Raw genomic sequence first — 25,478 nt, forward strand, 5'->3', positions numbered from 1 at the left:
ACAAACTCATCTTTTTCTTCTAATAAGAGTAGTTGGCACCATTGAAGAAAGAATGCCTCGAGATGGAGTAAGAGTCCTTAAGATAGTATGAGCTGAAAGTTGAAGTCATCTTCTCGATTGTTATGAGAATTGATAGAGAACTTCTAGGATCTTCATAAGGTTGTTAAATCATCGATTGTTACCCGCTTTGATACTAATTGTTAGCTCTTATGAACAACTGAAATAAGTCAAGAGGTAAGTGAATTGGCCTTTTAAGAAATTTGTGGAAGCAATCAAAAAATAAAATTTTTTGCACAATAATTTACAGTGGTTTAATTTTCTAAACCAAAGTCTACATCCACTACCTTAGTATCCATACTAAGGATTTCTCAAATCCACTAGATTTGCAAACCTTTGAGGACAAGGTGTAACCTTACATGACACACAAGGTTTATACCCAAAACCTTGCTTACACTCTTTCCACAAGAGGAATTACAAATAAAACAAACAAAGAGAAAACCTCACAAGGTAAATATGTTTGCATAAAATAAGCACTCACCCAATATACACTTGAGCAAAATGAACAATGTAGCTTGCAAGTGTGTTTACAATAAAGAATTTGACAAATAAAGCACAAAACAAACTTTGACATTGGTAGGCTGGTTCAATATGATTCTTATTGACTTTGGGAATCTTTGATCTTCAATTTATACCTTCTCAATTAATTCTAGCCTTTTGGAGCTTATGGAATCATTATATTCATTACCTACAACCAAAAACAACATTTAATGCACAAGGGATCAATTCTTTGGTGAAAGGGATCAATCCTTTTTTCAATAATTTGATCGTTGCAAGAAAAGGATCGATCTTATAAGGGAATGGATCGATCATTTTTATCGAGGGATCGATCCTTTTGCTGAAGGGATAGATCCTTTTGCTTGAGGTATCGATCCTTTTGTATAAGGGATCGATTTAAAAGTTTATAGAATCTAAGCGATAGATCCTTTTTCAAGGGGATCGATCATTTTTCTACGGGTTCGATCCTTTGAGCTAAAAATTGATATGATCGCCAATAGCAAAGACTCGGAGAAGTACCCAAGTGGCCCCATCACACGAGCAAGGGCTAAGGAGTTTCAAGCAGCCATGGAGAGTATGCTCACATCATGTTTGGAACGTGATGAAGAAGGAATAATAGGGGATGAACACTTTACTTTGCTTATGCGTGAATTTGCATGAGAATTTAAAGTTTGCATAACATTCATTGCATTTAATAAGTGTGATGTTCATTCAAGCATGTATTGCATTTAAATCATCTAGTTCATTCATCAAATTAGTTCATTTATTAGATTAAATCTTAATAGTTTCATGCATGTTTTCAATTAAATATTGAATAAAGTTCACCTTTGTGTCTAGGTGCATGAGAGAAGTTGAATGGTTTCATCATATGCAAGAATGTTAGTCAGAATGTCTTCCAATTCTGGATGCGATACAGATGTGTTTGGTTCTAGAAATCAATTTGAAATTATTCCTCTATTTCTTATCTTTCCAACGCCTTTTGAATCATCTTAATCTGATATCGGGAGCTTGGGATATCATCGATTTATTGAAGACAGTGCAGGCTGGAATTGTTACGGGAATTTTATGCGTGGATGATTTGGATGAATTTGAGACAAGGGAGAGTCTTTTCAACTTCATCCAATTGACAAGCCATTGAAGGACTCTTAATTCACCTATTAAAGGCATTCAAATCTGATTATTATCATCTAAGTTCAAGGGTTGTTCATATTCTTTAAGGGAGCATGCAATGAAGGGTGATTTAATTCACTTATCAAGACAATTTTCAACGTGGAATAGCAAGAGTCTTCCTCCCCTTGGACGAAATTAAGGCCAAATTCAACTTCAAATTGTCTAGATTTATCCCAAAATGATCTAGAATATTCATCCAACTTTGAAGATAAGAAGACAAAGCATTCAAGTGCATTTTATTGCTAAATTGATGAGAATGTTTTCATCTTTTGAGTCTTTTCATATGTTTCTTAGAAATACTATAAATAGACACCTTTGGGATCATTTGTGGACACATTTTTGAATATATAAAATATCTTTGAGAGGTTGCTTTCATTCTTGTTCTCTTGTGTAACTTTATCGACTTCAAGATAGTCTTGTAGTCTTCATCCATTTCTTTTTGTTATAGCGTTGGTTCCTAGCTCATCTATAGCTAGTGGGTCACGGTCCATACCCTACCATTTCGATTCCATCTTTTATATTGTTGGTTCTTAGCTCCAAATAGCTAACGGGTCACAATCCGCTTTAACCTTACAACACTTACCACGACAACAACATTTACCACGACAACACCATTCATACTTCACCATCTATTTTCATTATCATTAAACCACAACAACCATCACTCTTCCATCACCTTCAAACAACTTCCTCATTCTTTTCATTCCATCATTTCAATTATTATTTCATATCATTTTCCTTCTTATGTTTATATTTATATAATTTCAGAGTTCAAGCTATCATTACAAGGTTTCTTACTAGAATCACGATCGGGCATTCTCATATATGACTCAAAAAAAATAATCGAGATCATATCATTTGGCATCAGAGCTAGTCTATTCAGTAAGCATAGCGTTTTTCTCTCTTTTGGGTTAGTAATAAAAAGAAATAAAAAAAGTTTAAAGAGGGAAGGAGTAATTCTTTTCATCTTTAAAAAAATATTTACTTCATCTTTATATTCAATTTTTACCTTTACTTACCATCTCTTTTCCTTGTAGCCAATTTCCTTTCACTATCATTACTACCAAACCATAATTGTTTCAGCCGAAGTCCACTAGACCTTGTAAGCCTTGAGGAAGTTCCTAAAAGGACTTGAAATCAAAGCACGAGTGGTAAAAGGCAAGAATGATCATTAAGGGTAAAAGCCATCTGAGTGAAACACGAGTGGGAGTGACTTTTCTTGGAGTGTTTGGTGAGGTTTTTTGTTGTGTGAGGTTATTTTTTTATTACTAATTATGTCTCATCATTCGGGAGACAATTCTCAAGTTACAGGTATCGTTGAACCAAACCTACAAATGCAAGCCATGGTGCGTGAATTGACTAGGATTTGAACGTATTGACCATATTGAAGAAGAGTGTACTCAAGGATTTTGAGAGCAATAAGATGTCAATCAAGGAGGAAATGAAGAAGTGGAAAGACCAGAAGAAGATCGTGCATCACAACAAAGAATGGGAAATCGAGGTATAAGGCCCCAAAGGTTTCGTCCATTAATGGATGATAATCTTGTTAATATCAAGATTTCCATTCCACTATTCAAAGGCAAGACGGATCCCGAGGCTTACCTAATATGGGAAAACAAGGTAGAGCATATCTTCGGGTGCCATGATTATTTTGAACTCAAAAAGGTAAAACTCGCTGCCCTTGAGTTTATGGATTATGCACTAATATGGTGGGATCAATTGACATCAAGTTTGAGATACAATGGAGAACATCCTATCACTACATGGGATGAAATGAAAGAAGTGATGCGAAGACGATTCATTCCAACCCACTACCATCGGGAGTTATTCAACCGTCTTCAAAACCTTTCACAAGGTAACCGGAGTGTTGAAGATTATCACAAAGAGATGGAGGTGGCCATGATTTGAGCCAACATCGATGAGGATCGAGAAGACACAATGGCAAGATTCCTAGCGGGACTTAATCCAGACATTGCGAACGTGGTTGAGTTACAACATTATGTGGAGATGGAAGACATGGTGCATATGGCCATAAAGGTGGAAAAACAACTCAAAAGGAATGGTGCCACACTATCTTATGGGAGTGTAACTTCAAAATAGGGGCAAAGTTCATACAAGAAGACTCCTCCATTGTCATCCTACGAAAGAGGAGGACCGCCCAAAGGAAGTAAGCCCATTGCCGAAACCAGCAAGGGTAAGACTGTCGCCACTTCAAATCGTTCTCGTGACATATAATGTTTTAAGTGTTTGGGGCGTGGACACATTGCAAGCCAATGTCCAAATCGCAACACCATGCTTCTTTGAGATAATGGAAAAGTTAAATCGGAACAAAAGAGGATAAGAATGAAGATGCTACCATTGATATGGAAGAATTAGAGCATGCCGTGGAATGAGAGCTCATTGTTGTCAAAAAGAGCCTAAACGTGCAATCCAATGGAGGAGATTAACAACGTGAAAATATCTTCCATACTCGCTGCCACGTTGGAGGAAATGTATGCTTTGTTATTATTGATGGAGGTAGTTGCACTAATGTTGCTAGTACCTTAATGGAAGATACACTTGGCTTGGCAACAACAAAGCATCTATAACCTTATAAACTGCAATGGCTCAACTATGGAGGAGAACTCAAGGTGACCAAGCAAGTTCGAATTGCTTTCTCCATAGGGAAGTACAAAGATAAGGTGTTATGTGATGTCGTACCAATGCACACAAGCCATTTACTACTTGGAAGGCCTTGGCAATTTGATAGGCGAGTGATCCATGACGGTTATACCAACCGGTATACATTCACCCATGAGGCAAGGAAGATCACTTTAGCTCCACTTTTTCTAAAGCAAATACATGAGACCAAATTCAATTGAGAGGAAAATTTGAAAAAGCCAAAGAGAGAGAAACCAAAATGGAGGTTAAAGCAAAAGAGTGTGATCAAAATGAGGAAAGGAAAATTATCATTCTTTCTAAAGAGAGAGAGTTGAAAAAGTGTTTAATGACGGCAAAGGAATCAAATTTTTTTGAACACTAACTACCTTGATCAAAATTTGTCTGCTTTTGTTGTGTCTTTATTGCAGGAGTTTGATGACCTATTTCCGAAGAAATACCAAGTGGGTTGCCACCTATTCCTGGCATAGAACATCAAATAGACTTTGTTCCTGGTGCTGTCATCAAAATGAAGACACAACAAAAGCAGACAAAATTTGATCAAGTATCTGAGTTGATGGAAAAAGGCTACATGAGGAAAAGCCTTAGCCCATGTGTCGTGCCGGTTCTACTTGTGCCAAAGAATGATGGAACTTGGCGCATGTGTGTGGATTGTCGAACGGTAAACAAAATTATGGTAAAGTATCATCACCCTATTCCTCGTTTAGATGACATGTTAGATGAGCTTAGCGGTTCTAACCTCTTTTCCAAGATTGATATTAAGAGTGGTTACCACCAAATACTAATACGAGAAGGTGATGAGTGGAAAACAACATTCAAAATGAAGCAAGGTCTTTATGAGTGGTTAGTTATGCCTTTTGGCTTAACTAATGCACCAAGCACATTTATGAGGTTAATGAATCATGTTCTTAGGCCATTATTGGGTAAGTTTTATGTGGTTTATTTTGACGACATTCTAATATATAGTAAAACCATGGAAGAATATATTCAACATTTGAGGTCAGTTTTACTTGCTTTAAGGAAGGAAAAAATGTTTGCTAATTTACAAAAATGTACATTTGTTATGACAGGGTTGTTTTCCTAGGTTTTGTTGTGAGTTCTGAAGGTTTGGAGGTTGACAAAGAGAAGGTTAAAGCCATTGAAGAGTGGCCACGACCTATAAGCATTTCTCAAGTTAGAAGCTCCCATGGACTTGCAAGTTTTTGTCAGAGATTCGTCCCAAACTTCAGCACCATAGCCGCCCCACTAACAAGTGTTATTAAGAAGAATTCTAAATTCTTTTGGGGGAAGATCAAGAGAAGTCCTTTAATAGAATTAAATATTATTTAATACATGCCCCTTTACTTGCTCTACCTGATTTTAATTTAACTTTTGAAATTGAATGTGATGCATCAGGTGTAGGAATTGGAGCAGTCTTGTCTCAAGGTGGACGCCATATAGCCTATTTTAGTGAGAAATTAAGTGGAGCTACGCTTAATTATCCTACCTACGACAAAGAGATGTATGCTCTTGTGAGGGCAATGGAAACATGGCAACACTACCTTTGGCCTAAGGAGTTCATCATTCACACCGATCATGAGGCGTTGAAACATATTTGGGGGCAGCATAAACTCAACAAAAGGCATGCCAAATGGCTAGAGTTTCTTGAAACTTTTCCATATGTTATCAAGTACAAGAAAGGTAAGGAAAATATAGTTGCCGATGCATTGTCCCGAATGTATGTTCTTTTAAACACTTTGGAATCTAAGTTGTTGGGTTTTACTTTTATTAAAGACTTATATGTTTATGACTCTGATTTTGGGGAAATTTACAAAGCTTGTGAGAAAGGACGATTGATAAATACTTTAAGCATGATGGTTTTTTATTCAAGGAAGGAGGCTATGCGTCCCTCGAGGTTCCATGCGAGAATTGCTCACTAAGGAAGCCCATGGAGGAGGATTAATGGGACATTTTAGGATAGCAAAGACTTTGGCTATACTTCAAGAACATCTATATTGGCCCAAAATGAAACGAGATGTAGAAAGGTTATGTGAGCGTTGCATTACTTGCAAGAAGGCCAAATCTAAAGTCATGCCACATGGACTTTACACACCACTACCCATACCAGAAGCACCATGGATGGATATTTCAAGGGATTTTATGCTAGGGCTTCCACGCACAAAGAACAAAAAGACTCCATCTTTGTAGTTGTTGATAGATTTTCCAAAATGGCTCATTTCATTCCCTGTGACAAAACTAATGATGCCTCACATATTGCTACTTTGTTTTTCAGGGAAATTTTAAGGCTACATGGTATACCAAGAACTATTGTGTTTGATCGGGATGTGAAGTTCTTAAGCCACTTTTGGAGAGCCCTATAGAGTAAGATTGGTACTAAGCTACTATTCTCCACTACTTGCCACCCTCAAACGATGGTCAAACTGAAGTGGTGAATTGAGTACTTTCCATGTTACTTCGATCTATCATTCGGAAGAATTTGAGAACATGGGAAGAGAGTTTACCACATGTGGAGTTTGCATACAACCGTTCAATCCATACTACTACGGGGCATACACCTTTCGAAGTGGTGTATGAGTTCAATCCATTAATATCGATAGACTTGTTACCATTACCTGCTGATCAAATTGTGAATAAAGATAGACTTAACAAAGCTGAGTTTGTTAAGAAGCTTTATCAACAAGTAAGGGAAAACATTGAAAAGCGAACTAAGCAATACGAGTAGTAAGTAAATAAGGGTCATAAGCGAATTACTTTTGAGCCAGGGGATTGGGTGTGGCTGCACATGAGGAAAGAAAGCTTTCCGGCACAACGAAAGTCCAAATTAATGCCTCGGGGAGATGGACCATTCCAAATAGTCAAGAAGATCAATGACAACGCCTATCAATTAGATCTTCCAGGTGAGTTTAATGTCAGTGCAACCTTCAATGTTGCTGACTTGTCTCCTTATGATATAGGTGACGATTTGGGGACAAAACGCCTTAAAGAGGGAGGGACTGATATGATGGCCAATAGCAAAGACTCGGAGAAGTACCCAAGTGGCCCCATCACACGAGCAAGGGCTAAGGAGTTTCAAGTAGCCATGGAGAGTATGTTCACATCATGTTTGGAACGTGATGAAGAAGGAATAATAAGGGAGGAACACTTTACTTTGCTTATGCAAGAATTTGCATGAGAAGTTAAAGTTTGCATAACATTCATTGCATTTAATAAGTGCGTTGTTCATTCAAGCATGTATTGCATTTAAATCATCTAGTTCATTCGTCAAATTAGTTCATTTATTAGATTAAATCTTAATTGTTTCATGCATGTTTTCAATTAAATATTGAATAAAGTTCACCTTTGTATCTAGGTGTATGAGAGAAGTTGAATGGTTTCATCATATGCAAGAATGTTAGTCAGAATGTCTTCCAATTCTGGATGCGATACAGATGTGTTTGGTTCTAGAAATCAATTTTAAATTATTCATATATCTCTTAGCTTTCCAACGCCTTTTGAATCACCTTAATCCGATATCGAAAGCTTGAGATATGATCGATTTATTGAAGACAGTGCAGGCTGGAATTGTTACGGGAATTTTATGCATGGATGATTTGGATGAGTTTGAGACAAGGGAGAGTCTTTTCAACTTCAGCCAAGTGACAACCCATTGAAGGACTCTTAATTCACCTATTAAAGGCATTCAAAGCTGATTATTATCATCTAAGTTCAAGGGCTGTTCATATTCTTCAAGGGAGCATGCAATGAAGGGTGATTTAATTCATTTATCAAGATAATTTTCAGCATGGAATAGCAAGAGTCTTCCTCCCCTTGGACGAAATTAATGCCAAATTCAGCTTCAAATTGTCTAGATTCATCCCAAAATGATCTAGAATATTCATCCAACTTTGAAGATAAGAAGACAAAGCATTCAAGTGCATTTTATTGCTAAATTGATGAGAATGTTTTCATCTTTTGAGTCTTTTCATATGCTTCTTAGAAATACTATAAATAGGCACCTTTGGGATCATTTGTGGACACATTTTTGAATATATAAAACATCTTTGAGAGGTTGCTTTCATTCTTGTTCTCTTGTAGAACTTTATCGGCTTCAAGATAGTCTTGTAGTCTTCATCCATTTCTTTTTGTTATAGCGTTGGTTCCTAGCTCATCTATAACTAGTGGGTCACGTTCCATATCCTACCATTTCGATTCCATCTTTTATATTGTTGGTTCTTAGCTCCAAATAGCTAACGGGTTACAATCCACTTTAACCTTACAACACTTACCACGACAACAACATTCATACTTCACCATCTATTTTCATTATCATTAAACCACAACAACCATCACTCTTCCATCACCTTCAAACAACTTCCTCATTCTTTTCATTCCATCATTTCAATTATTATTTCATATCATTTTCCTTCTTATATTTATATTTATACAATTTCAGAGTTTAAGCTATCATTACGGGGTTTCTTACTAGAATCACGATCGGGCATTTTCATATATGACTCGAAACAAATAATCGAGATCATATAAAAAATGCTTGGAAACTCAATTTTAAAGAACGAAAACAATCAAGTAAGTTTTTAAAAAGGTTCAACTAAGTTGGAAAACATTTAAAACATATTTTTCAAGTTAGCTCACAAGAGTGTTTACAACAAAGAATTTGACAAATAAAGCAAAAAAACAAAACTTTGATGTTGGTAGGTTGGTTCAATATGATTCTTGTTGACTTTGGAAGTTTTGATCTTTAATTTATGCATTATCCATTATTTCTAGCTGTTTGGAGCTATGGGGGATTATTATAGTCGTTACTTATAACCAAAAACAACATTTAATGCATAAGAGATCGAATCTTTGGTGAAAAAGATCGATCATTTTTCAAATAATTTGTCTATTGTAAGAAATGGATCGATCATTTAAGGGAAGGGATCGATCATTTTCATCGAGGGATCGATCCTTTTGTTGAAGGGATCGATCCAAAAGTTTTTGGAATCCAGGAATCGATCTTTTTTAACATGATTGATCATTTGGTCAAAGGGATCGATCCGTTGAGCTAAAAATGCTCGAAAACTCGATTTTAAAGTGCGAAAACGATCGATTAAATTTTTGAAAAGGTTTGACTAAGTTGAAAAACATTTAAATCATATTTTTCAAGTTAATTTGGAATTTGAATTATTTTTAATAATTTTTTGATAAATTCGATTAAGTCCAAAAATAATTTTACAATTTAATGTTATATCAAAATTTAAAAAAATACTCAATGAAAAACAATATATTTTTTCCATCAGTGTTCGCATTCAATGAATCTATATACTTGAATTATTATATGTAACTATTGAAGAAAAATAATAACACAATTTAAAAGCAATTATATATTTTCCCAATTCAAAGTACGGTTACTAACTAATTTTTCGATGGTTGTGATGTATGGGATGACTATCATTGTAGTTTTCCTTATATAAAATCATACAAAATATAAGATTGATTCTAAATACTAAAATCTAACAATTGAAAACTCAATATATATGTTAGACATAAGCAATGAAACTATTCAATAAAATTCCATAAGTTTCATATTTCCGTAATTAAAAAAAATTATATTTACACGAACCAAATTAATTCAGTGATTAAAAGGATAATTGTTATTTCTATAAGTTTTGGGTTGAACGCCAGCGTCTAGAGAAGTGTTTGAGTATTCAATATCAAATGATTTCGAATCCTTAGAATATATATTACCTTATATTAATGTCACTCATTAAACCAAATATATAAATGATATAAAAATTAAAATCAAGATTTATTGTATTAAGTCATCGAAAATAGAGTAACAGACGTGAAAGTGTACTTGAATTTATTAGTAGATATTATTTGTAAGGTTCTTAATCTTCTAAGATATATTTTTTCTTATCATAAATTTTGATGACTAAGAACGAGAGAAATAAAAGTTACATATTTCTTGGAGATAACACCTCTTTCTATAACTGCATCTTAAGTTTTTTATAATCATGTTTTTACTTTCAAGTTCGAAAATAACTTTTAGTAATCACTTCCGATAGATCTACTGTTTTTCTTGGGCATCAAAATTTTGATTAAAGCAGAATTGATACAAATCTAACTTCCAAATTATTAATATTTTAAGGACCTAACAAAAATAATATAAAGTTGAATGATCAATATAAAACCCAAATAATAATCTTGGAGAAAGGGCAACTTTAGGGAACTGAGGTTGACTGCCTTCCTCATTCGTAATTAATCTATCGATTAATTAATTAACATTTACGATATTAATTCATTTTTTTACCCTTTATGCTTCACGCATTGGGAACACACATGCCGTGTGACTTCCGGCTAAACCCGGTCCACCAAGTTGGCTTTCCGTCCACGTCATCACCCGGTGGTGGGGCCCAATAAAACCTAAATTCACGCCAAATTCACCCCAAACCTAAACCCAAATCCACGATCCCGATCCAATGTCTCTCGCCTTCCACGTGTACCCAACTTCCTCATCTCCACCGTTCACGCCAGATCATCCGGGCATCCTTCTGGTCACCTTTCAAACCTCAAAAAACCCTTCGTTCAATAAAAGGATTATATCCAACGGTTATTATATTGCCCGAAAAGTAACCGGGCAGATCTCATCGCCTTTAAGAACAGAACCTAGCCTTCTCTCGTTCCTCGCTCAACAAAGGGTTAGATCCCAAACCAACTCTTCACGTTTAAAAATTTTTCTTTCTCCAGAAGAAAATATTGTCCAGGATTTGTCGTTTTAAATTCATGGCTACACTGTTTAAGTCTGCGCGTGGTAGTTATTCAAGTGGCGCGTGTTTGTAACGCTATTCGTTTCATGGTTTTATTCTGTCGATCCGAATCCGGAATCTCTTGACGGAACTCTACATGCTCCCGATAATTTAATGGCATCCGCCGTGTTAGCGAATCGGAGCGATTCTAATAGGCCATCGCAGCCTAAAGGCGGTGTCACGAAATTCATGGGCAAGGTTCCCTTCACAGGAACAAAAACAAACCCTAACCCTAAATTCAACAAGAAGCGTCGATTCCATAATCATTTGGCCCCACCAGATGACGTTGCTGGACTCGTAGTTGATGTCTCTCCTGCCGTTACCCAGTCTGCAGCTTCTGACGACGCATCATCAATTAATCGGAAGCGAAATGATTTCTACTCCGGCGCTTTCGTTAACTTCCGCATCAGCTCTTATTCGAGGAAGGAGTTGATTGATCTGAAAAATCAGTTGGTTGCCGAGTTGGAGCAGATTCGGGAATTGAGGAATCGAATTGAGTCGAATGATTTTAACGTTAGATCCAGCTCCAACGAGAAAGCATTACCCAAGAAGAACATTTCTGGGAGCAAACGGCCTTTCTCATCAAATTTCAGCAAATTGAGGAGATTCAACTCTCAAGAGAACGGAAAAGCATTAACGGCTCATTTAATGAAAAATTGTTCCCAAATATTGAACAAATTGATGAAGAATAAGCACGGGTACATCTTCAATTCGCAGGTCGATGTGGTTGGAATGGGTCTTCATGATTATTATGATATAATCAAGAAACCGATGGATCTGGGCACGGTGAAATCAAGGATGGCAAAGAATTTTTATGGGTCTCCCTCAGAGTTTGCGGCGGATGTAAGGCTCACTTTCAATAACGCCATGTTGTATAACCCTAAGGGCCACGAGGTTTACATGTTAGCTGAGCAATTGCTTGTGAAGTTCGAGGAGCTGTTCCGGCCGCTAAGCTTGAAATTGGAGCAGCAAGATGAGCCACACGAAAGGGGTTATGATGAGGAAGAGTTGCAGGCGAGTTCTTGGGATCACGGTGAAGCCGACAGGTTGAAGAAAGATAGGGAAATGGAGGCTGAGAGGAGAATAGTCGATAGGGAAGGTGCGGCTAGTTTTGTTGCAAGATCTGATAGAATTGGTGGGGTTTCTGGCTTTATTTCAAACCCAAATCCACCACCACAGATGCATTTGCAGGCACCGGCCAGGGTTGCTTCACCAGTAAGGCCACCGCCGATGAAACCATTGAAGCAGCCGAAGCCAAAGGCCAAGGATCCAAACAAGAGGGAAATGAGTATGGAGGAGAAGCAAAAGTTGGGGTTGGGATTGCAGAGCTTGCCGCAGGAGAAGATGGATAATGTGGTTCAGATTATAAGGAAAAGGAATGGGCATTTGACTCAGGATGGGGATGAGATTGAACTTGATATTGAAGCAATGGATACTGAGACGCTGTGGGAGTTAGATCGGTTTGTTACCAATTACAGAAGATGGTCAGCAAGATAAAGCGGCAAGCATTGATGGCGAACAATGCGGTATCAAATGACTGTCATCGGGTAAGAACATTGTGATTGCTTGATGGGTACTAATAATTTCTACTTTATTGTATGATTTCCATGAATTTATGGTTTTTCTGATGGGAAAATGTAGGAAGAGGCAACCACAGAGAGGATAGAGGTTCCAGTGGAGATGGAGAAGCCGAAGAAAGGTGATGCTGGGGAGGAAGATGTAGATATTGGTGATGAAATGCCAATGAGCAGCTTTCCAACTGTGGAGATTGAGAAGGACAATGATCGAGCTAGTGGCAGTTCGAGCAGCTCCAGCAGTTCGAGCAGTGATTCGTCATCTTCAAGCGGTATATGTCCGGTCCAGAATTTTTAGAATATTTGTTCCTGGGTGAAGGAAAAAGGAAAGAAATTCTGATATTGTAATGTTGTTTATGCAGATTCGGATTCTGGGAGTTCTTCGGGAAGTGATTCGGATTCTTAAAAAAGGCTATTCGATTTTGGGGGGCAATTATGGAGGAGTAGGTTGGGGGTGTAGATGAGGTTATACTTTGCTAACATTTGCTAACAAACTGAGAAATCAGATGTGGATTTCCAGCAGTCTTAAATGCTGAAGGTTGTACAGGTTGGTGGTGGGGTTCTTTTAAATGTTGTGTGCAATATAATAATGGTTGGAGGAAAGAAATTGATGAAGGTTGACGGGGGGAATTTAGTGGAAATTGCTGTGAAAAGAGAGAGATAGGTAAGGTAGGTAGGGGAAAATACTTTTTGTATTGGCATTAACCCTTTAAAAAAAGACACAGAATACTTTATTTTCACTATCATCAATAGAGGCAAAGTTACCAATTGAATCAATTTTGAGCTAAAAACGATGGACGAATCTAAACAAATTTTGATGAGAGACGGCAACTGCCAACTCAAAAGATAAAAGCTGATAGAAAAACCATAACTGTAAATTAAAATAGTAATATTGATTAAAAAAATTTAACAATCTTTGTTTACAATGGCCGGTCACCCTCGTTGTACATAAAAGCAAGTTTCCTCTGTTACACGCATGGAGACCAGGATATTATTACCATTTCGTCGACTTACAAAGCATTGAAAATGCCGACAGAAAACACCTTTTCATCACCCAAATTCCGGAAAACCTACGTAGTTCACTATAATCTTTTGATATAAAGAAATATAGATAAATCAGAGCTTAGATAATATATATATAAAAGGAATGCTAAACAAAATCCCTCAATAGTTACTTGGGTAAAATTAAGCCTTGATGTCAACACATTAGCACCCACTGTGATCACTTGTATAATAAAGCAAAAAGGAACCAAAAACTAATAGACAATTTTTTAATCTCACCTATGGAAAGACTTCAACAACAATCAGAAGATATCCTTTTCAAGCCATACGTGACAATGTGTGAAGCAGCACCATACCAAAGGCATAGCCAAGTTCAGGTTTCCTTAAATATTGGTTATCTGATAGCCGGCTCTCATTTAGGATTCTTCATCTTTAGAAATACAGGACCGAGTTGAGACTCGCAAGCAGAAAGGGCGTCAGGTCCCAAACATTTCAAGAAAGCCTTGCTTAGGTCTAGTGATGTTATCATCTGGAACATCTTATCACAGCATTTATGGACTTCAGTTTTTCTGGACTTCTTTTCAGGCATTTTTTTCACCAAGGTCTCTATAAGTACACCAATACTTTGCAGATGGCTTTTCAAAAATTTCTTTGCTGCCCCCCGGTTGCTTTCGTTAGAATTCATGGGAGCCTGTGACTTCAACACTTCAATCACCAAATCAAGAGCCTCGACCCGTCTAAAGTCTGTTTTCGCATTGCCACAGTTTTCTAACAGGAAGTCAACGAGTTGATGACCAATCCTAGGGTTCCTTTTAAATATTTCTTTCAAAAATCCAGATTTTATTTGAGACTTTTTACTGTCAAAGTATCCCTCTAGAATAGTCTGTAAGAGACCGAAAACCCCCTGCAACTCGGAATCTGAGAAATTTCTGGCTTCAATGATCTTCAATATCCAGTACGTTGAATTCTGAGCAAGCGAAACAACCATTTTGTATCTGTTCAAAGAGGCTGTCAGCTTCTTCTTCGATAGGGTGCTTGCGGATTTCTTTCTCTTGAATGGCTTTGATGCCAACTTCAAGTTTTTCTCCAATAGAGATTCAAGAGTAGACAGCGGCAAAGATTCATCCCTGGGTAATTTCTTTTCTTTGAATACCTTCCTTTGAATAATTCCCCACATACGCTGTCCAAGTTGTTCACTGCCTTCTGTTGTATGTGGATTAACAAATGCCTGAGCCAAGTGCGAGTACACCGTCAGGACCTGGGGCTTACCTGAATTGTAAAGATCATAAATACACTTTTCCAATGAAGTTCAGATCACAAAAATCATCATTTCTAAGCTCACACAATACTAACAAATAGACAATGAATACAAGATGACACATTATGAACTTGGAAGCAAATAGTCATGATAGATAGGTGGAATCTTATAGTTCACAAAAGGTAAAGTGGTTACACTTGCCTCGATTTTCATGCAAGTAAATTTCCAGAAGTGAAAGAACTCGGAGTTTGAACAGGACAAGTTGGGACTCAGCAGTTTCACTACCAGCCTGATTCTTTTTTTCTTTAAAGATCTGAGCAAGGTAAGTATCCATGCGGAACATAGCATCATCATCCATTCCTCCATCAGACTCGTCAGACTCTTCAGGAAGATCTTTATCATCCCCCTCACCACCAACTACTGCCTCAGAATCTTCTGATTGTTCGTCACTGTCAGCTCTTTCACCAGTCTCAGCTCATCTATATTTTCATCTTCTTCAATACCAAGAAGGTCGTCGTCATCTTCACTGCCTGCTTCCTGATGTCTAGCAGGTTTTAGGTCTTTCTTAATTATCCGCAACATCCTAAGCAGTCCGTTATCAGTAACATCACCACAGAAATATCTGAAAACCTAAAAATAAAACATGCCAAAAAAGATATAAGCGATCTGTATCAAAACACCTATAGTAAGAAATATGGAAAACAACTCCAAGTTGCTCTAATAAAATAAAGAATATTACGAATAGAATCGGTAAGTGACCGCAATAAACATTAAAGAAGGGTGAAATAAAAAAAATTAAGGAATTGCAAAACCAAATAAAGGTGCATGGCTGATCTTTGACATCACATAAAAATGACTACTCAAGTCATTGTTGCATACCTGCTCAGTAGCAGAACGCATTGGGGCTGATGACCGTGGCAGCAAGGAAAGTAAAGTATCCACCAGAACATCCATCAATTCTGGTGCAGCATCACCATTCGATTCATCTTCTCCAGATGAATCAGGATCATCAGAAGCTGCAAAAGCTTTCTTACAACATATGATAAGCTCAGAGGCTGCATCGCAGAATTCCCCAGGTTGGAGGAGCACTTGAAGTAGCAATAGGATGAGCAAGTACCTCAATGCATGCAATTTATTTGCATCATTGCCGAGCCTGCAGTTCCTTTCCTGTCATTATTTAAGCATTTAGAAATATATTTGCAAGAGTAAATAGAAAATAAGTTCACAACTAAAGTTACAAATTCATAAACACACAAGATTAACAGCTAAATAAGCATTCCTATTGTTTCACAAAGGATAAGCCAGTGTCCTCACATCACTACCCGAGTGCTAAAAATATTTAAAAGGGAGTAAGACCACTTAACCTAACCATTGCAAGCCATCACAAGAAGAAAGGTATAATACAAATTGTTTGAAAACTTCGATTTATTAAAGAAAATAACCTCAAAATCAGGAACACATCAAAAGCATTTATTATTGATAGTAAAGGATGAGATCAAGCTTACCTCTTTATAAAGTTTACTCTCCATTTCCAGCAATTTCGTGACGGACTGTTTGTCCTCATCACTCAAAGTTCGAAATAAAGAAACTGAAGGAATATTGCGTAATGTGCTAAAGAACCGCATGAAGTAGGAACCAAGATCATTTGGCTCAAGTGCTTTAGCCAAAGATCGTGGCTCTTCAACCTTTAGAGCACTTGCCAGCAGTTGTTGAAGTTGTTCTATGCACATTTTGCAAAGAGCAGTTGAGGTGGTTGCTTTAGGCCATCTAAATTTCTCCTGTAATTCAAATGAGGTAACTTCATTACCAAGAGATGCAGAGAATAGACCTTGAACAGATAGAAACTTCAATATTTCCCTCTGCACTCGGAATTTTGCTTCGGGGTCCAACTTTAATTGCTTCAGAACATTAGGAAGTGATTCTATGACCCAGCCTTTCAAAAAATCAGCATTCCCCAAAATTCCAACAGAATCCTTTTCCTCAATTGAGCCCATCTCTGAATTCTCATCGGTTGTCTGACTCTGATCTGAAGGTTCCTCAGAAGCATGACCTTCATCCAAAAACAAGTTAACTAAGTTCTGAACAAACAGCATGCAACCAGTCTCTGTTTTGAACTCTGCCATCAAATCTTTGACCGTTTTTGTCTTTGTAATGCAATCAAATTTTCCACTGCTGTGCTTCTGAAAGGCAACAATAATAGCCACTCGTCTGACATCATCATTTCTAACCCACTCTAATAATTCTTTAAGAAAATGCAGTGCAACTTTATACAGCCAGGAATCTTTTGTGGAAAGTATATCCATCAAGCACTGAACAACTTTGGAGGACACAACAATCGATATAAAAGAAGATGGCAACCTAGGCAGGAGAAGAAGCAGAATATCAAACGCCAAGTGTTTACGATCATGAGATGACAGGAGGAGGGACCTTCCAATAACAACATCACAGAAAGACTGGACGTTATTTACAATTTCTTCTTCAGAAGAGCTAGACTTGCGACCCTTTTTGTGCTTTTTTAAGGAATTAGAAGCAGACGCTGCATCTTCAGCCTGCAGAACAGTATCAGGTAGGAGTATATTTACCAGAACAGGCCACAAACTATGGACCCGTGGTTGACAAAATGTGGATTCCTGCAATATTACAGACCAAAAAAATTTTAGAACATATTTAAAATTAATTTTTCTCAATATCAGTTTATAGATGCATAAAAACTACCTTCAAGCAATTACTGATAGAGGATAAATAATCAGAAGAGAAAAGTGTGCTTGGGCTGAATGGATTTGGCAGAAGTTTGCTGAATTTGCTGTCAATGGATGTTTTTTCATTAATTTTTAAAGCCAACAGCAAAGCATCAGGATTTCCTACATCAACAGCTTCTTCAAACCACTGAGGAACTCCAGGAGCTTCAAGAATATGACCCCACAATGCTTCAGCAGGTAGCTGCCACATATAGAAGTGTTACATAAAGATTGAAGCATCTACCTAACACATTAAACACATTCATAAATTGCAATTTTAGCTGTATCAAACTGACATGAACTTTGACAAGACATATATACAAATGAGAATACTTGGTACTGCCAGCATAATGATTGCTAACCAACATATGTATACAGTTATTTGAAGTTATAAAGATAAAATAAATGAACTAGTAAAAGAATAAAAAAAAGCAAGGGCATTACAAGCACTTGTCACACCGTCGAATCAACCACCACATAGTATTAATGTTGACATAAAAATAAAAATAAAACGAAATAAGTAGGAACACTGAAGAAAAAATCCTCACTTTATCAGAAAATACCTTTTCAACAATTTCTAAAATGACGGAAACTGAAGCCTCCAGCAAATATCGTTTTTTGGAAGCAAGAGAGATAAGAGCACTCATAAATTCTTTGATGATATGAATATCTTTATTATAAACCACTCTTTAGTGAGTCTGTCAGATCGGGAAATAGCACCATATGCAAATAAGCGACCCAGAAGGCAGTCCCTTACTTCCTACAGAATAGAAGTTAGTTATTGAATGTTACTGAGTAGATGGAAACCTGAAATTCATGGGGAAACGCAAGCCTACCTGACCCTTCATCGATGATGAGACCTCCAACAAATTAACTATAAGTTTCAACAAGGAGTCCAGTTTGATGCTAGGAATTGTGGCCACCAAGGTAGTCAAACCCAATGCAAAACCTTGTCTAACACACTGCAAAACAAGTTGAAAAACATATATCAGCAACAAGCCAATTTAAGTTATTTTGTGGATGGTCGAGTATATTCTGCAAGATCACAAGTACACTTCAGGCGCCAGATGTCAAACTAGATTCAAAAGATAACCTAGAAACATATGGATAGCATATTGAAGTTGATTGCTGCAAGTGTCCTAGGTAAAGAAGTTTCCAACAACTTTATTTTTCATACAAGGGTCAAACGAAGCATCAAAATGCATATTGAAAAAAATAAGAAAGCTATGACTTCCACAGTGAAAAGCAAAGTTCTAAAACCTCAAGAAGCAGCTACATGAATTCATGCAAGACAAAGAAAAAAGATGGCATATCAAACCTCTCTTGAGGAAGAAACACCGCGTATCAATCTCCGCACAGCATATTGCAAAGACGAGGCACAGTTATCCAAACCATCATCCTTTTGAGCTTCCAGTTTCAAACCACCCTCAAGCAAGTCCTTATTCTCGAGCAGCCTATCATATGCCTTCTGAACCTCCTGCAACTCAGTCACCATTGTTTCCACCGCTGCTTCTCTCACCGAGGAATCTGCCGACGCCAAGTCCTTAAAAACACTGATATGAAACTCAGGCAAACTACTAGAAGATGAAGAGGCCACAGGTTCCGGGGCATCATTTCCTTTCGATACAACAATCAGTTGTTTCGGCTGAGGTTCGTCAGTTTCTAAAATAGAACGCCGCCTCTCCTTATCTATTTGTTTCCTCTTCTTTTTCCTCTCCATTGGTTTAATGGAATCAGCTACAGAAGAAGATGAAGCAACCCCATCCCCCATCTCGGCATCTTTTTTGTTACCCATCTTAATTTTCTTACCGGAAGGCACGGAAACGGCATCATCCATAGCTAAATCAGTTTGACCCCCAAGAACTTCCACCTCAGATTCAGTACTTCTTTTCTTGCTACCCATTAAGAATACAAAATCTGAAAACCGTCTGCAACAATAACCATGCATCGAAATCAATTTCCCAGCAACAACGAATCAAAACATAAAAAAATAATCAAAGATACAATCAAAAAAATAATCAAACATAAAAAAATTTAACGATAAAACCATTAAGTTTCAATACTCTAAAACTTCTAGGAAAAATGTTAACAAATCTATACACACAAATAAAAAGAAAGAATGGTCACCGATCAGCTTTTAAAGCTGCTTGTCAAAGAAAGGTTGAGCCTTAAGAGCTTACAAGGTTTTAGAGAAAGAGAGGCACAGAGAGCTGTTAACGATTGGGGCCTCTTTTAGGGTTTTTTAATGGGTTAACTACACAGTTGGTCATTTTTGTTTTATTTTTTTAAATCGTATGGTCACTCATTTTAAACTAGTTAATTTGTGGCTACTTTTGTTTTTTTTTAATTAAGATGTGGTTATTTTTATTTTTTTAATTAAGATGTAGTCACTAGAACATTAATAATAAAAGGGTTTAATTTTTATTTTTACCCTGAATTTTATATAAATACTAATTAAAGATTATTTTATAAATTTAAAGTAATTTAGGGACAATGTTCTAATTTGTCCTTTTTATATGTTTTCTTCTCCCAATTCCATCTTGTTCTCCCAAAGTTCATTTAAATATCATTGAAAACTTGAAAAAAAATTGGACATTAAGCCTTTTATTAACGATATCCCTAAATTACTTTGAATTTATAAAATTGTCCTTAAATTAAAACGATGCAAATCACTTCATTTCCATTTTATAATATACATCAAACAGAGTGGAAGAAGATGGGATTGCGAGAAGAAAACATATAAAAAGGGAAAATTAGAACATTGTCCCTAAATTACTTTGAATTTATAAAATGATTCTTAATTAGTATTTTATCTAAAGTTCAGGATTAAAGTAAAATTAAGTCCTTTATTAATATGTCATATCATCAAACTAATGGAAGTTAACATCTTAGTGGTCATATATTAATTAAAACGAAACAAAAATGATCATAACTTAATTAAAAAGAAATAAAAGGACTAATTTGAAACACTAGTGATCATACGTTTAAAAAATGAAAAGAAGTGACCAACGGTGTAGTTGACCCTTTATTAATTTATAAGAATAAGCAGTAATTTGGGAATTATTTTTAGGGTTTAATGAGATTAGTAACTGCAAACCTACAAAATGGTCGATTTCCAGTTTCGCGTTGGGAGATTTTTTCCTAAAAAGAACATGTATTTTATTAAAAATATTTTTTAAAAAAATATTAATATTTTAACTTTTATAAATACATTGTGAACAGAAAGATTTATACTATTATCAATCTCGAAATTTAGTATTAATTAAAACCAATTTGTAAAAAACAATAGAACTAAAGTTTTTTTAAGTACATCATAGATTTTATTAACATATAATTTTATTAATTTATAATAAAATTAATATACATTAAAAGAAATTATTTGATACAGTAGGTTGGATAAAAATTAAATTTACAATATTATTAATAGTAATAACTCTAAATTCTAAACTCTAAACATATTATATAAATTTATATATAAAAGAAAATATTATTCTTCTTAAAGAACCTAAGTGTAAGCAATTATTTTTAAAAAAAATTGCAAGAAATTTATACAATTGTGACAGATTTTATTTTGTCAAAATTATATGTCACTATTAATAGTTTTTTTTGACAAAATAAATAAGTGTCATATTAAATTTGAAAAATATATACAATTGTGATAAAAACTAAAATCGTATAATATTTTGTCACAATTAATAAATTTGTGTAAAACATTGTGACAAAATATATTTTGTTATTATTTTTTGTTATAAAGTTTCCTCAATTTTTTTAGCGTAAAAAACATATACTGAAAAGTTTTATAACTATAAATTTTAGTAATTGTGATAGAAAAATTATCATAATAAATAATAAACTCAAGGTTTTTATGTGATAAATATTTTTTAATTATATATTTTAATTATAGGATAAAATGTATGGTCTCAAATGTATAAATAAATATTTTAATAATATATAATAAAGTATAAATAAATTTATATTATTTATTAATTTCATAAAAGAAATGTTATTTAATTGTGTATTTAATATTAATATAAAAATCTAGTAATATTTTAATAAAAATACATATCAAAAATTTTAAAAACATAATATAAATTTTAAAATTTTAATAGAATATACTAATTTTAATATTTTTATTTATAAGTTTGTAGAAATAATATTTTAATAATAATGTTTCCATAAATAATATTGAATAAATTATTATGATACTTTAAAATAATAATATTAAGTTTCTATAATAAATAATACATTTTATTATATTTGATATTTATACTAAATAATTTAAAAAAAATCATCAACTAACGGAAAATGGTTTACACAACATCTCCCAAACACTGTAAAACTTTCTAGAAAATGTAATTCATTTTACGAAAAACATTTTCAATGAAACATACAGACCTTTCTTCCTGAAACTTGAAGAGGCCATTTGGTAGGAATGAGGTATTAGAAAAAATATAGATTTCAAACCCCCACCTCCACCATGTCAAACCTCACTTTCTTCCCGCATCCTCTTTTTCTCTTCAAAATTAACAAATACTTTGATCCTTATTGTCTGAATTTGCATTTATATCATTATATATTTCAAACCTGCTGTTGTTATTCCAATAATTTCAATGGTCAACAAAATGCGTTTGAATGGTCAATATTTTTTTCTAATAAAGTTGACGGTTTGGGGTAAATAAGATAACAATTTATAGTTGAGGGAGTAAAATGTCCCACCCGAAAAAATACTTATGAAACAACTCGTTACAAATGATATAGTTTAGGGGGCAATGGGGTACTTGAGCCTTGTATTTATTATAATATTTTAGAATTTAAAATTATATTGATAAAATATATAAATTGTTAAAAATGTATGCCTTTTGACATAGTAATTTTACATTATACCCTTCTTTGTTTTATTTTTCTATTTTTGATAGAAGTAGTTAATTTTACTAAAAAATCTAAAATTACCATAGAAGTTTACAATTATAATTGTAAATTATAATATTTTTTAATAATTATTACATACAAAAATTAGTCACTTAAAATTATATAATGATAGGGATTGATAATTAAGATATTTTTTAATAACTACTAACCTCATGATTCAATTCAATAATCAAATATTCTTTTAATATTTTTTGTGAATATATATTTTAAAATTTTAAAATCATTACCAAAATGAAAACATTTATAGATGTAAAAAGTTATATCTATTATAATATTTTAAAATTAAAATTATATTGATAAAATATATAAATTGTTAAAGATTTGTGCCTTTTGACATAGTATGCCATTTTACACTATACCCCTCTCTTTTTTTCTTTCGATAGAAGTAGTCAATTTTACTAAAAAAATCTAAAATTATAATAAAAGTTTACAATTATAACGGTAAATTAAACATATAATTATGATATTTTTTAATAACTATTGACATAAAAAATTAGCCATTTAAGATTATATAATGTTAGGGGTGTTAAAACGATTAATTCGGCCACTAACAGAATCGAATTTTCATTAATTGAATTAATCATTTTTTTCCCTTAATCGTTAATTGAACCAAAATTTCTTTTTAAAATATTAACTAAACCGAACAAAATTCGATTATTTTGGTCAGTTTATCAATTTAATATCCCAAATTTTGACTAGTGAATAAAATATAAATTTTAATATTTTAGATAAATTGGGAAAAACTCAAGGACTTAAGTGATAATTTTCCCAAAAAGAATTTATATTTCATAAATGGGTAGTTTACTCTTGAAAGTGAGTTTTTATGAAAAACATATTTTTAATCTGAGATTTGTTTTAAAAGCTACAAAATGATAAAATTCATTATTAAAATCGGATAATCGGATCGAATCAGAATTTTACGAAAATTTGAAGGATGTCAGAAAATGGTTGGAAATATTATTTTTCATATTTTAAATCAGGTAAATTTAGCTCAGATCAGCGTAATTTGTTAGATTTGATTGAACAGTGGAATTTTAGTGACTAAATGCAATTTTTGAAAATTGCATGTCCAAAGTAGAAAGTCAAATCCAAGTTGATTCATCTTTGACTAAGGAATATTTTCATGGAAGATAATGCAATGTCATTTGGTAATTATCAAGGTTCATTAATGGTAAAAATTCTTAAGAATTGAATTTTAAATTCAATTTAATTAGTTAAATGTCAAGTGTATTAATTAATAAATACTAGAATTATCAAGAGATGAAACATTTTTTCAGCTATCTTCTACTCATGGCCGAAAATACCAAGCTTATTAAGGTAAGATTTTATTTTTGATTTTTGAAGCCATATACTTGATTTTCGGATTAAGCTATTAGATAGATAATTAATCTACATGAAATTCTCTATCATTTGTTATAAATATTACATGGTGTTCATGCTTATTTCATGAGATTGGAAATAAGGTTTATGTAAGATTTAGAAATTTTGAAGAATTGATGAAGGATTTTTATGTTTTTGATGTTAGTGATTAATCCTAAGGTATATATAATGATTCAAAATTAATTGTACATGCTTATATGACGTTCGACCATGCTAGGGTTTTAGAGAGTGATTGGGTTTTTGATGTAATTTGATGTTATTATGATTAGAATAACATGAATTTGATGTTAGGAAGTTGAATTCATGCTTGAAATTGAATAGAAATCATGTCTAAAGCTACTTGAAATATTCGGCCATATGAAGAAATTAGGAGAAAATTATGAAAAAATTTCCTATGGCCTATAAACTATATTAGAAGTATTCTGAGACTTGGAGATCAATTTGGAAGCTTGAGTTGGTAAAAAGGGTTAATATATAAGTTTTGAGAATTGTGGACATTATTGCAAGAAATGTAACATTTGAAGGGATATTGTTGATTTTTTTATAGGTTAAAATGCTGGAAATTTAAGTTGGAAAGTGGTTTGGAAACAAATTGCAAATTTGGTAAATTTGAGGGTGGAATTCGAAAAGTCTCAATATTATGAGGACTTGATTTTAAGTTTATTAAATGTGAAAGTATCATTTGAGTAAATTATTGTAATGATGGAAATTTATTTAATATGCTGAATTTTGGGTTTAATTCTTAAGTTGAGATTTAATTTCAAGTTTATTAAGTTGTGTGGTTGAATTTGGAAAGTCTAAGAAAGTTTAGGATGAAATTGCAAGCTTATGAATGTTAAAGTAGTGATTTAAATATTTTATTGATGTGCTGGAAATTTTGTGTAAATAATGTGACATGATCATAATGGTGAATGATCATTATGAAGTTAATAGAAAAGTTAAGGTGAATTCTAGAAAGAATTTATAATTAGTGGTTTGATTGTGTAGTTGGAAAAAGTTGAAGGGTTGATAGTGAAAATAAATATTCATAGGATCGAATAAGTATTTTGAGATGTTTGAAAGTTATGATGGAAGTACGATTTAGTTTTATATTAATTTAAGTACCGAATTTTATATTTAAGTTTAGATTATGTTAGTTCGATGCTAACGTATAGTTTGAATATTTTATGTTATTATATAATGTCATCTGATCAAGGTAAATCTAGTGATTCAAGTAGCTTGAAGGGAATGAAAAAGTATGGAATCGAGAATATTATCGTGGAAAAGGTTCGATAGCAAGGCAAATGTGAGTACATTTAACGTGTATTTATGTTATCAAAACAAATATTGACTTGTGATGAGCCAGTATTGGAGTTAAGTTAAGAAGTGACTCATAGTGCATGAGAAGTGTGCTTTAAGGCTATATGTTCAATTGGTAAGCTTATAGATT

General features: G+C 34.1%; 1 protein-coding gene and 1 pseudogene across 1 annotated transcript; one reads left to right on the forward strand and one right to left on the reverse strand.

Annotated features, from left to right (window-relative positions):
• The first annotated feature begins 11,054 nt into the window (after window positions 1-11,054).
• On the forward strand, window positions 11,055-13,338 carry LOC120202220 (annotated as a pseudogene).
• Window positions 13,339-13,910: 572 nt separating this feature from the next.
• On the reverse strand, window positions 13,911-19,940 carry LOC120202219 (myb-binding protein 1A-like protein). Its single transcript, XM_039202676.1, is given in 11 exon segments — window positions 13,911-15,013; window positions 15,204-15,474; window positions 15,477-15,632; window positions 15,882-16,169; window positions 16,508-17,632; window positions 17,718-17,942; window positions 18,304-18,422; window positions 18,425-18,500; window positions 18,577-18,702; window positions 19,059-19,668; window positions 19,868-19,940. Coding segments are annotated over 10 exon segments (3,828 nt in total). The 5' UTR covers window positions 19,644-19,668; window positions 19,868-19,940; the 3' UTR covers window positions 13,911-14,156.
• Window positions 19,941-25,478: the final 5,538 nt, after the last annotated feature.

The sequence above is a fragment of the Hibiscus syriacus genome, unplaced genomic scaffold (genome assembly GCF_006381635.1).
Source record: "Hibiscus syriacus cultivar Baekdansim isolate YM2019G1 unplaced genomic scaffold, ASM638163v2 tig00008289_pilon, whole genome shotgun sequence".
In the NCBI taxonomy this organism is placed as follows: Eukaryota; Viridiplantae; Streptophyta; class Magnoliopsida; order Malvales; family Malvaceae; genus Hibiscus; species Hibiscus syriacus.